This window comes from Olea europaea, chromosome 18 (genome assembly GCF_002742605.1).
Source record: "Olea europaea var. sylvestris chromosome 18, O_europaea_v1, whole genome shotgun sequence".
Lineage (NCBI taxonomy): Eukaryota > Viridiplantae > Streptophyta > Magnoliopsida > Lamiales > Oleaceae > Olea > Olea europaea.
In genome coordinates, this window is record NC_036254.1 from 14,257,404 (window position 1) to 14,270,425 (window position 13,022).

The window sequence follows — 13,022 nt, forward strand, 5'->3', positions numbered from 1 at the left end:
AAATATTTTATTGAAAGAATATATCAATAAAAATAAAGTCTAAAAAATAATTTTAAGAATAAGGCTCAAACTATTGCTATAATTTTTAGTCATGAAAGAAATAATTTTTGGACTTGCCAAGTATATTGAACGGTCTTGATGATTGCTTGTGCACTATAAAAGTACGAGTCAAAAGCAGCATAGCATTGCTCGGATGGATTTTTCGTGTACCCATAGCAAAGTTCTGCTTCGATTATCTTCTCGAAGTACCATAATAATTTGATAAGGCCCATGGTAGCTTCCAGATTTTCTAGACACTTCTCCCATACACAAAACCCCAAACAATCCCCACTACAAATCCTTGCTCCCAAAACTTTAACTCCATCTCCACGATACAAACAAAGACACACACAAGAAATTATGGCCCTGTTCGGCGATCCCTTCCGGCGCTTATTATGGAGCCCCACCTTCTACCGTGCATCCCCAGGATCAACGGCTCTCCTTGATTGGATCGAATCCCCTCAAGCCCACATCTTCAAAATCAATGTTCCAGGTAAATCATTTATCATTTTTCCCTGTTCTAATTTTTCGAAGGCCATACTTTTATGGGTTTTGTTTGGATGCAGGTTATGGAAGGGAGGATGTTAAAGTGCAGGTAGAAGATGGGAATGTTCTGGTGATTAAAGCTGAAGAAGGAAAAGAGGAATCCCTCGGAAAAGACAAAGACGTTGTTTGGCATGTGGCCGAGAGGAAAATGGAGAGGGAAAACTTTTCGAGGGAAATTGAATTGCCTGAGAATGTGAAGGTGGATCAGATCAAGGCTCAAGTGGAAAATGGTGTGCTTACTGTTGTTGTTCCTAAAGATACAACTCCCAAGGCTTCTAAAGTTAGGAACATCAATGTCAATAGCAAACTATAAATCTAAAAAATGTAAATGCAATGGTAATTAGTGAAATTGCCATTTGAATATGCATTACTATGTGTGTTTATGCAATAATATCAGAGGTACAGTACGAATAAAATTCCATTTTTGAAAGTCATTTGTATTTTACACCTTAGGTTCTAATCTTTTATTTTAGGTTGGTCAATTACCATTGAAAGCAAATTTCTATCTTTTTAACAGTAGTACTCGTCTTAAAATGTTAAATTAGTGGTCAATCAGTTTAAAAATGGATTTAGCAGCTCAAGTTTTAAGCTTTCTCTAACCACAATGTGAAGAACTATGGCACAATGATGTTGGGCTGATTTAATATTTCTGCTGGGCTGATTAGTCCAAAAGATAAATGGTTTACTTAATGTTGGTAAAAATCGTGTTATTAGCGCTTTCTATAAAATTGAAGCAATGGTTATGATCTTGCCAAGTGACATCCTACTGACCGTGATTGCAAGACTTCTAGGGTCTTCTATTTGACCCTCATTAGGGTACGGATGAATGAGATTTTTCACTTTCTCTATCTCATTCTGCCACTTCATCTCTCTCAAGAGGCGATTCTTTTTTCTTGATCTAAAGTCTGTCCAAAAAAAGCTTCTTTCGATATGAGCCCCAAATTTGTATTATCTTGAGTGATTTGTATAGATTATGATTCTTAAGTGAATGGCTGTATCGATTAGTGAGGTTTATGTTGAATAATCTTGAGTGATATTCTGAGTGCTACGGGATTTCCGTACAATCTGAATAGTTTCATTGATTCGTTGATATAGTGATTTCTTTCGGTTTAACGGAAGCTCAAACGGAGATTAAGAACGGACCTCTTGCCTTAGAACGAAAATTCTGTGTTCATTTCATGTTTTCTACAATTTTTTCATATTTTTAGTTTTATGGTTTATGTTCTTCGACAATTTTTGTTGATTAAACTTGCCAGTTTTTGTGAACTTCTCGTTACACGGAAAGATCTTGTGTGGGGGCAATTAGGCTATTTACGCATTAACTTTGACACATTAACACACCATTGTTGATAGAAAAGTGACGTGGCAAGATTTTAATGGTTGAATTAAATGTGTAAAATGTAAAAGATTATGGGAGATTGTGTCAAGTATAAGTTCGATAAATCAGGGGGTAAATTAAAATGTACATGTAGCAAGATTTGTTGATTTTTGGCCTTTTGTTATAGACACTTCAAATTTTAAGTGTTGCGATTTAAGTTATGAAGGAGATAGTTTTACATCAAATGGGACAATTACATAGAAACGTCCACTTAAACAATTACGTAGATAAACAATTGCACAGTCAAATACAAAGAGAAATAATTATCACCATCCCTTTACATCGATGTTTATGTTACATCTAATTAACACTTTCATTTCTCGTTGTCTTTCGAATCTCGTTTTCCCTTGTGAATAGTTATGTTGAGGGAAATCTCCACATCTTCTTCATCGGTTATTTTTGCAAATTTTTTGAAGATACATGACAAATCATCAATTGGATATTTAGACTTTCTCCAACTCTGCATCAAAATTTGAGGTAAGTTTTGTACCGTTTTATACTAAATCTTGCATCAAACTAAAAATTATTTTCAATAATTACACCAAAACTTTCACAAAATGAACAATGTTTAATCATTTTCTTTTTTTTATTCTTAATAATTTATTTATTTGAAAATTTATTTTTTTAGTTATTTTACGAATACATAAATTACTAAATAAATAATTACGTTAAATTAACGAAAATATTAAATTCATTAATGAATATAAAAAAATATTTTTTACATTATTAAAATTTATTTTAAATGCAAGTTGTTGTTGTTGTAGTAGTAATTGTAGTAGTAGTAATAATAGTGGTGGTGGTGGTGGTGGTAATAATAATAATAATAATAATAATAATAATAATAATAATAATAATAATAATAATATAACACAAATGACACAAATACCTTTCATCAATTAGTTTGGCAAATAAAAGCAAACGGTAAATTTCACTCTGCACCATTTAGTGCAAAATGGCGAAAAGTTTGGTGTCACATTGGAGAAGTTTTGCCCCAAAATTTGTTGTGTTTTGGTGATTTGGTGCTGTGGCGGAAACTTGCTCCAAGGATCGTTAAATCGATGTTTTTGGGCTCAGTTTCACGTTACTTTTCTCTACCAACCAACCAATCCAAACACCTCCAACCATAACCAATATATTCACCTTGATTACTTCTTCTTAATTTCACCCACAAAGGACAAGCTAATGGTGATGATTTGTAACTACAAAGGCTAAAAGAAAAAAAAAAAAAAAAACCAAGGAATAAGGCACGAGGAGGGAACCATAATCAAGAATGCAACTGCTGATTTTTCAACACAAAGCAGCTAATTATTTTCTTTTCCAAGGCAGCCATGTTTTCTCTTCTTTTGCACACAAATCACACACTAAAAAAGGGGCTAAGGTAAGCACATATATATAACGTTAGGTTAGGTTAGACTTTAAATGGACCAATAATAACGTTAATTGGGTCAAAATTCAAAATCATCCAAGAGATAATATAAATGGGTCTGGTTGAGCTTTTGGACTTGGTTGTTGATAATTATTTCACTCATTGGTCAAGATTTATGAAATATATTCTGACATTTAACATTATACTCTAGAATTTATTGGGGGGGGTGTCAAAACCCAACAGGTGCATCCTGTGAAGATGCCCTTAGCCTTAGATGTCCATAGAAAAGTGCTATGAAATTTTTTACCCGAGAGAAATGTCATTCCACTTTAAATACCCGCAATCGCGACTATAGTAATAGAATAACTGCTATTTGTTTTCAGTTTTCTTTTTCACCACCATCACTTTCACGAAACCATCGCCACATTCTAAGCATCTTTTCTTTTTCAGGCATTCCAACAATAGGTGTCATGGCTTTCTGCCATTGAAAGTTCTAATGAAACCACACGAATTGAATCAATATCGACTTTCTACAAAATTAGCAAATGCAGTGTGTGCAATTGAACCAACCCAACGACAGAATTCCAAAACAAATCAAGCCATCAATTTTAATATTACAAAACAAGTTATAGCACACATTTACATTTGGAATAGCAAAACATGTTACACCCATCTAAATCACCACAAAAAAAAAGGAAAAAAAATTCTTATTCTGCCCATTATTAGTTTAAAAAAAAAAAAAAAAAAAAAAAAACCCCTTTTTGTCAATTTTTATATCCCACAAATGTTAGGATCATAACAAGTAATAAAGTAGACATAAGTGTCCAGTTATTATTTTCACGATGACTACTATTTAACAATTGGTTCAATTATTCATGACCTGATCGAAAACAAATAATAAGTTTTATGATTGGTGTCTAAATTATTCTAACTAAACAAAATTATCTAACGTACACAACTTATCAAATTTTGGATTTTAAAAGTATGAATATGGATGCTAGGACTTACAATGTTACCTATGACTCCTTTTAAAATTCGTCAATCAAGATTCATTACAATTGTAATGTTTATCGAATTTTTCTGAAGTATTCAATTTATCCCTTTTGAGTTCTTATTGAATTTATTTAACTAATTCAATCTCATATTTCTATGAAAAACAATCTTAGTTAAATGAAATATTAGTTATGAGAATTCATCAAACGATTGTAACAATTAGTATTGGTATTTCTACATGTTATACTAAATTATCGAATTTTAATATATGGTCTAAATCTATAACTCACGTATCGATACGTAATAGACTCACAAAATTATTGAATAATTGGTCGAAGAATTCAAAACATTAAGCACATAATTAAAGTCATCACACATGTATTTAAAGAACTTAAATCTTGAATAAAAGAAAAAAAGGGCCACACATATATTACATTGTTCGCCCTAGCTGTGAATTTAGCTATTCATAATAATGGAAGGAAAACAAAAAGTATAGAGTTCATCACCGAGTTTTGAAAATCTTAATCATGGGAAGAATATGATCTTGTATCAAGAATCTTCTTCAACTTCAGAAGTCTTCAAACTTTGGCTTTCGCTCTTTTATCTTTTACGATTATGTGTTTCTTTCTCCCCCAAATTGTGTGGAACTCCATTAAAATTGTCAAAAACTTGTTTATATAATTGTCCCCACATTTTGTTGTTGCTGTAGGATTTATATAGGCTTTAAAATAAGCCAAAATGCACCATAGATATGCCCAAGTGGCATCTCAATGCCATAGGAGTGGCACCGTGATGCCACGGCTCAATTAGAATGGAATTTTGGAGGTGTCTTTCGGTGAAAATCTACATATTCTTCCTTTAGTATTTTTATATAACTTTCTCTTTTAATATCCAATTGAGGTGCTTTAAATTAGATTGTAAAGATGACTCAAAGGGTTACGACCTTACTTAAAAGAGCATTTTTCCAATTTGAATGTTTACTAGGTCAAAAATAGGTTTTAATCTTGAGCTGAAATTTGAAATATCATTGTGCCGTTGAAAATTGATTTGTGAAAATATTTGACCATATTTAACTCCTTTTGAATTCTAGTTGCATCTAATTGATCCATAACATTCTCAAATCTTCATTTTAAGGTCTGATAAAACTTTTGAGTATTTATATTTTAGTCCCCAAACTTTGACTCTTACCTCTTTTTTTTTTTTTTTTTTTTTCCAATTTTTGTTTTCTTATTAACAAGTTTCCTTTTTTTTCTTTGTCAGGACCACCAAAAATAAGTAGGAAAATCTTTTGCTTAAGTTATTTTAATTCCACTTCCATTTATCAAATTTCACATAATAAACGAAATATACAATAAATTAGACTATAATTGTTCAAAAGAGCTATTAAATATCTATATTTTTTTGTCCAAATAAGTGTATAAATTATACCGATCAAACACCTCCAAACATAAGTATTTGTTTGTCCTCAAACAAAATCATAACCTAATTTAATAAACATACAAACATGCAAAAGGTTTTGATTAGATAACATGCCGTTTTGTCTCATGATTGGAATGAATCATTATTTTTAATTTATCAATAGTTTCAAGGTTGCATTACCAACATCAATAGCTACTTTTCCAATATAAAACTGATTTGTATGTGAAGAATTAAGTAAAACGCTATAAATTCATTACTTATTTCAATCTTCGACCTTCGATGGTCAAATTTTTTTACTTTCATCACTCGTATGATTCATACACCCCTAAACTTATTATTTTTTACTCTTTTCCCATTGTGTGATCTAAGACTGAATCTTTATACTAAGTTCTAACCTTCTCTAGTTTAGATGGAACTCATTAATTGCAAATCAATATTTCAACAAATAAGGATTCTTCAACTTTTTATTGCTTAAACCTCCAAGACTCAACTAAGCTAATAATCCCTTGTCAAATATCTAATTTTCTCAAATAAATGTTTGAGATTTAATCAAGGCAGGTAGTAAGTAAATATATAATCATTATTACATTTTTTTAACTTTTGTGTAGATTTCTATCCATTAAGTTTTCTAAATGACTCTTATAGTAAGTTTTAGGCCGATGACTCCCAAATCAGATTATCATATGGCATCAGGTTTTTATATATTATTGCAGGCTTAAACACTCGTGTCATAAAGACTACAAAGAGATGTTTTATAATGAGATAAATTTTTCTCTTTCTTCTCTCTCTCTCTCTCTCTCCCCCCCCCCCCCCCATCTTATTTATTTATTATTTATTTTTTTTGCCATGATTAGTGTCATGCCCTTCATTAAATACATATTCTCAAAAATCAATCCCCAACTTAAGATTTTCACCTAATTTCATCATATTGGTTCTAGACAATCCACACAAGAATTTACACACACAGAGTCCCCTTTCATATCCATATCTCTCCACAACAGTAAAATCATCTTCAAACCATTCTAAGTTTGGTCGAAGAGTGTATATTGTACTAGCTTTTGGATTTAGCATCTAAAATCTACCATTTTCAACCTATCAAGTATATGAATCAATCCATTACTTTATAATGCTCAACTTAATTCATGTGCGCAAAAGGTATCAAGTTTTACATGGATAAAAATCAATTAATTTAAGAATGTAACATACGTTCAGTTCATAAATTAATACGTGACTCCAAATATATTTGTTGACAAGGCTAAATAACCTATACAAACATACAATAAACAAGAAAATATTTTTGAATTTTTAAATCTTTTTCAATCTTTTAAATTTTTTTATATATTAAAGAAATAGAAACACACAATCGCCCAAGAATTATAAAACAAAAAACTCAATATTTTTTCACCCACAAACTTAAAATGGACATTGTTCTCAATGTCTTAAAATGTAATCTAGCACATAAAGGGACCGGAAAGAAGGACGAATGTGCTCATCATAATTTTTGTCTCATATTTAAAGTGGCTTGCTGGATCAATTCATTCCATTCTTTGCTGAACTGCCTCTTGCTTAATATCCATATACATTTGAAAGATAAAAGAAGACAAATGTGAGAGTCAAGAGGAGTTTAAAGGGAATAACATAGCCTGTATGATAATCGATTTTTTCCTTACGTCCTTGGAATTTTGAAAAATACGTCATATGTATTTTCTATTGTTTTTCACTCGAATATACGATTTTTTTTTTTTTTTTGGTAAGCTTAGTATAGATATGATGAACCTCTTATTGAAACAAAAACATGCCTAAAACTAATACACATCAAATAAACTATATGGGATGCAAATATAAAAAGCATAATAAATAAAAGGGTATGAAATTGGATTCCATCCCAATAAGCGTTTAATTTAGAGTCTTTATCTAGACTTTTACACTAGTGCTTCATCTCACATTGAATATGGCTTTGGAGATTTCTATACAAGTGTCTTGCACAACACTTGTGCTCGACACCTTCACAGAAGAGGTTAATGGAGTCTACCAAGCCCTTCTGTTTATTAGAAATGAAGGTCCAAGCCTTGCTATTGCACATCCCAATGTCCAAAGCAAACATTCTATGAACCACTCCCAGTTTTTTTTGTTATGTGTGTCCACTATAGCCCATGCAATCGGAAGCATGCAGTTCTCTCCATCAATACCCACTATAGTTAACAACTGGTCACCTTGATCTCTATTTAATAAGTATCCATCCAATCCAATGACAGGCCTACACCCTGCTCTGAAACCTTCTTTGTAAGCTCCCAAGCATATGTAACATCGTTTGAATGTACTCCTCGAGCCTTCAATCTAAATTGTACTACCAGGATTTGTTCTTTTGAGCTCCTATCTGTAGTCCCACATATCTTGTACTCCTCTGCTAGAAGACCATTAAAGACTTCTAAACATTTCGCCCTTGTCCTATAATATTGATGCTTTGATATCTCATACATGCATTATTCCTTCACTATCTCAATGAAACTGCTCATGGACAATTTTGGATCTGATCTTAACTTACGTATGTATTTCTTCGCCAAGTACCCTGCATGAAGTCTCCTATTTTGCCACACCATTGTACAAGTATGTTCACCCTTGAATATGTTAATCTTGAAACTCTTATCAAATTGTTAGTAGGCATATAACTCCCATGGACAGTTATTCTCACACCTAACTCTGAGTCTGCTTCCTTCGTTCTTCACATATCGAAGTTACCTTGCATTTTTCACTGAGTAATATACTGCTACATCCCTCAGTATCTTTATGTTGTCAAACTTCATGCCTATGTAGAATGGATCTTACCAAAAAATATAAGATAGGATAAGTAGAAAACAATGAAGTAGAAAGCATCGTTACTTATTTGGAACTTTAGATCTTGTATGTCAGCGGCAGGGTTAAACCAAATGTCATCCCTAGCTCTTAAGGAGGAATGACTTTCATGGGATTCACTTGGAATGCTTCTTAGATCGTCGGAGTCATCGTAGTATGTTCCATCACCATCTTCACCACCAACATTGCCCTGATTTTCATCCATCACATTTTCATTACCAATGTCAAGCGGTTCAGTCAATTTGAAGAATACATCTTCATCACTATCATCTGCAGCTATATCTTCAAAAGGGATCTCCACATTCTCATTAACCACAGATGGATCTTCAACAGGAGCTTCAATAGGAATCTCCACATTCTCATCAACCACAGGTGGCTCTTCAAAAGGGTCTTCAATAGGAATCTCCAACTTTACATCACCATTTGATACATCAACTGCAGGATCATCAATTCCAGCAACGGACACATCATCATCCTTACTCACAACTTCATCCACAACAAACGTGTCATCGCCCTCTATGCTTTCATCATAGACATCCACAGCGTAGCATGCATGCTGTTAAACTTGTCGCTCAACTTTTTATTTTCCTTTGTCTACCACCTCCTCCAAAACCTCACCAGTGTCGACATCAACAACTAAAATATCAAGCCCTACTCGTCATCCCATGAAAATTGCAACACGTCCACTATAGGTAAACACCACAACTCTGCAATCCTTTTTTCACCAAGTCGCTTCACTACCTTCATAAAGTCTACATCCCCTAACAACTAAAATGATGCCTTACTTAATCTCATCTTTTCAACCTTATAGAGATTCCTCATTTTTTGAAAATATCCCAACATCTTCATGGCATTGTCCAGAAGAAATCTATTAAACTAGTCAGACTCACGTAGTCAAGATATGCTATCTCACCATGCTCGTACACAAAATTTCGCATCTTCAAGAATAACATATCTCCATGGTATAGTTTTTTGGTAAATTAAGTAAAATTTTGTCCTGTAAAACACGTTCAACACAAATGATCGTCAGGCCAAAACCCTAGTCACACATTATGCAAATGCACAATGAAACCCATAGCGATTGCATGATTTATGATACTCCCAAATCAATAAAATAAGTACAACATACGAGAAATTTCACTACATGAAACCACTTCAACGTCTTTTGCACAACATCGATGCTTTCAAAAATTTCAAAACACAATAACACTCACCGTACACAGGTTTGAGAAGAGGGCCTCGTATGTGGCATGTGATATCTTTAACATTACCGTCAGATTCAGGGCTTCCTTCTTCAGACATTGTTAAATTTCGCTCCTTTGTCTCTGTTAACATTAATAGGAAATGGTATTTTTTCTTTTTGACTGAGAGGGAAAATATATAAGGATGAAATTGCCCCTCGTTAAAATGGTCAAACTTGCTCTTTTTTAGTTTTCCAGGTCAACTGACGATTTCTGTCCAGATGGACATCGGGTGCATATTTATGAAAGATGAGGTCCTCCGCTTGCACAAAATAAAGGTTAAGTCTGTAAAAATTAAAAAGACTTGTCATCGCTGTTGCAATTTTCCCTTTTATTTATCAAAATTATTGGTAGGAAGAACTAAGGGTGTCAACGAGCCAAGTTGAAACTCCCAACTCGGGCATTTTTAAGGCGGACTTTTTTTTACCCGAGCCAGGCTGAGCTAAAACTCGACCAAAATATTAAGGCTCGACCTGAGCTCTTAACTTGATTTTCTTAAAAAAAAAAAATTCTCTTCTTAGCTACCTGTTTGGCAGCTAGGCAGCTATTTAGCTACCTGTTTGGCAGCTAGGTAGCTAAAATAGCTGCCAAACAGAAAGCTAAACAGCTATTTCAACGAACAACAGATTTGCTACTGGTTGGTAGCTAAAAAATAGCTGCCAAACAAGCAACTTTATATGCCAGTTAAGGCAGTTTAGCTGCCTAGCTACAAAATGGGTAGTAGATTATTATTATTTTTTTTTATTTTTTACAGGTCGGCCCTACTCGAGCTGACTCTTCGAAATGGGACTTGGGCTAAGCCTTTGCTTGCTGGCTCCGAGTCTCGAGTCGACTCGGACTTTTTTCGGGCCAAGTCACGAGTGGTCCAAGTTGGCGAGCCCGATTGTCACCCTTAGAAAGAATGCTCCCATACATATGTGTGTATAGGGGAGGTTCGTTCTAATCAAGGTTGATTTAACAAATTGTACATGTTAAACTTGAAAACTTTCAACTCTGAAGTAGAACTTTCAATATCCTCTAAATGAAGGAGACCACCTTAGCTTTCTTAAAAAATAGAAGTGGGAAAACAAGCCAATGGACCCAATTAATCAATCCACTTGACAGAGAATAGACCTTTACTATCACCTATTCAACCCAAATTTTATGTTGTACCTACTTGTCCCTGGCATATATACATCATAATAGCGAGATGTGACTGCCAATAACTCCTAGGATAAGATAGCGATTAATTATTAGCAATACCCAAATTATTGATATTTATATGATGCAAGATACTTTGCTCTACCTATGGATCATAACTCGTTCTGAGTCTGAACCATTTCTATTCCACCCCACCCTAAAAACCATTCTCTCGAGCAAGATAAGTTATCATGAACTTCTTGTTTTTTCTCCTTAAAAAATTGGACAATGTCGATGCATTTTTTGGTATTACATCACACTTTTATGTCTTTCTAGGCCTATGACATGGCTTTTGAAAGTTAAAGGCAATTCTTGAGCATAAAAAGCTATTTTTGAATTTATTTCGATAACTTTTTGAAAGTGATTAAGACAGCTTTAGAAAAAAATTAACCCAATAAGACTTCGGTAAAAAACTCTTCTACCAAAAATACAAATTATCCCAAACTAACGAAGTGATACATAAAAAAATAAATAAAAATAAAGAGTAAGCCAGCACATCACTTCTTTCTATCTCTCACACATACGAAAACAGCACATGTGCAAACAGATATGAATACAAGACAATTGGAAACACCACAAAATTCAAATCGTATATACATCACAACATAAGATGAGTATTCAACGTTGGAAATCATATGCCAACACATTCTCAAAGATTTCTCGTCCACTATGTCATTCATAGACAACCGTAAATCTATTTTTCTTTGATGGTTATGAAGATAACTTCATTATCTGCCCGACAAATATGGACTTGCATTTGTTCTCCCTTATCTTACGAAGTAGACCATGTGGTAACCAGCTAAGTCAAGACGAAGCAAGAGGCCAAACAACACTCAACTGTGGTTGGGCAATTAGATGAGGTTCTTGGGCACCTCCTCCAAAGTGGTTGGCCATCTCTCCTGGTGTGTTCCTTTGAAGTGATTCTTTCGAGGTAATCTCATCGGATGATGTTGAATTTTTGTTGATACATAAAAAATTTCGGGGTGATTATATTTAACATTTTGAGTTTTATTAATAGGTTTCGGCTAATATTTAATTAGCACTTCAAGTTTGGAACCAAATCAAAAGTTCGACCCCAAAACTTAATCAGGCACTGGCCCATTTGGTTGTTATAGCCCTTTAAACTGTGGAGTGTTAGACCAAATTTTGGGCTTCGCACATTTGTGTGGTTTACCAAACCAAGCTCTTGTTTGAGCCCCATTTTTTTCCATTAAAATGTATTCTTGAAAAATGATTTGACCTTATTTTAAATACACATTTTACAATAAAATAATGTTACTCGAAAGCCCAAAAATCTTTCTTCTTTTTTAATTATACATTCTCCATCATAACACTATTGCAAAATACTTTTTTGAAAAACAAAAAAAAAGGGCTCAAAGGATACACACACACACACATTTCTTTTTAAATTGTTTAAGTGTGGAAATTAAGAGAAATCGAAAGCAGCGGCCATATCTTTCTCCCTTTGTTTGTAAGCGGCTTTTGTTTAATCTTGTGTACGCTCTCTCTTCTCTTTGTGATGCTACCTTCACCTTCCTTTTGTGGGAAAAACATTTTGTGGATACATGGGCAATCTTAGTGGTATTGTTGGTTGAGCTTTATGGTGTTGGAGTAATCTTATGGTGGATTAAACTAAGCCATAAACATTAAGATTTCAAGCAACGTAACGGCTAAACATTATGATTAACACTTTGGGCCCAATGATGAAACCCAGTACTTGAGCCCAATTATGGAATGTGACCTGGCTACCTCCCGTTTGAGCATTCTCTCATTCTTCCTACAAAATTAAAGAAATTGGTAAGATTGTCTTTAAACTAGCAAATGGGAATGTACTGATCTTGAATAAGATCAGATATATAACTAACTTAAAGAAATTTTGATCTTTTTAGGTACACTTAATGATAAAGGTTTTGATACAATCATAAATAAAGGCATTTTGGAAATTTAAAAGAATTTTGAAAAAGTTATTCATGTTGAAAAATCAAATGGGATCTATGTCTTGAAAGCT

At 33.5% G+C, this 13,022-nt stretch overlaps 1 protein-coding gene across 1 annotated transcript; it reads left to right on the forward strand.

Annotated features, from left to right (window-relative positions):
- Positions 1 to 252: 252 nt before the first annotated feature.
- LOC111367558 (15.7 kDa heat shock protein, peroxisomal) lies at positions 253 to 1,019 on the forward strand. The gene is made up of 2 exons (XM_022988495.1): positions 253 to 532; positions 606 to 1,019. Exons 1-2 carry the CDS (start codon positions 271 to 273, stop codon positions 896 to 898), a joined length of 555 nt encoding a protein of 184 aa, XP_022844263.1. The 5' UTR covers positions 253 to 270; the 3' UTR covers positions 899 to 1,019.
- The last annotated feature ends 12,003 nt before the right edge of the window (positions 1,020 to 13,022 follow it).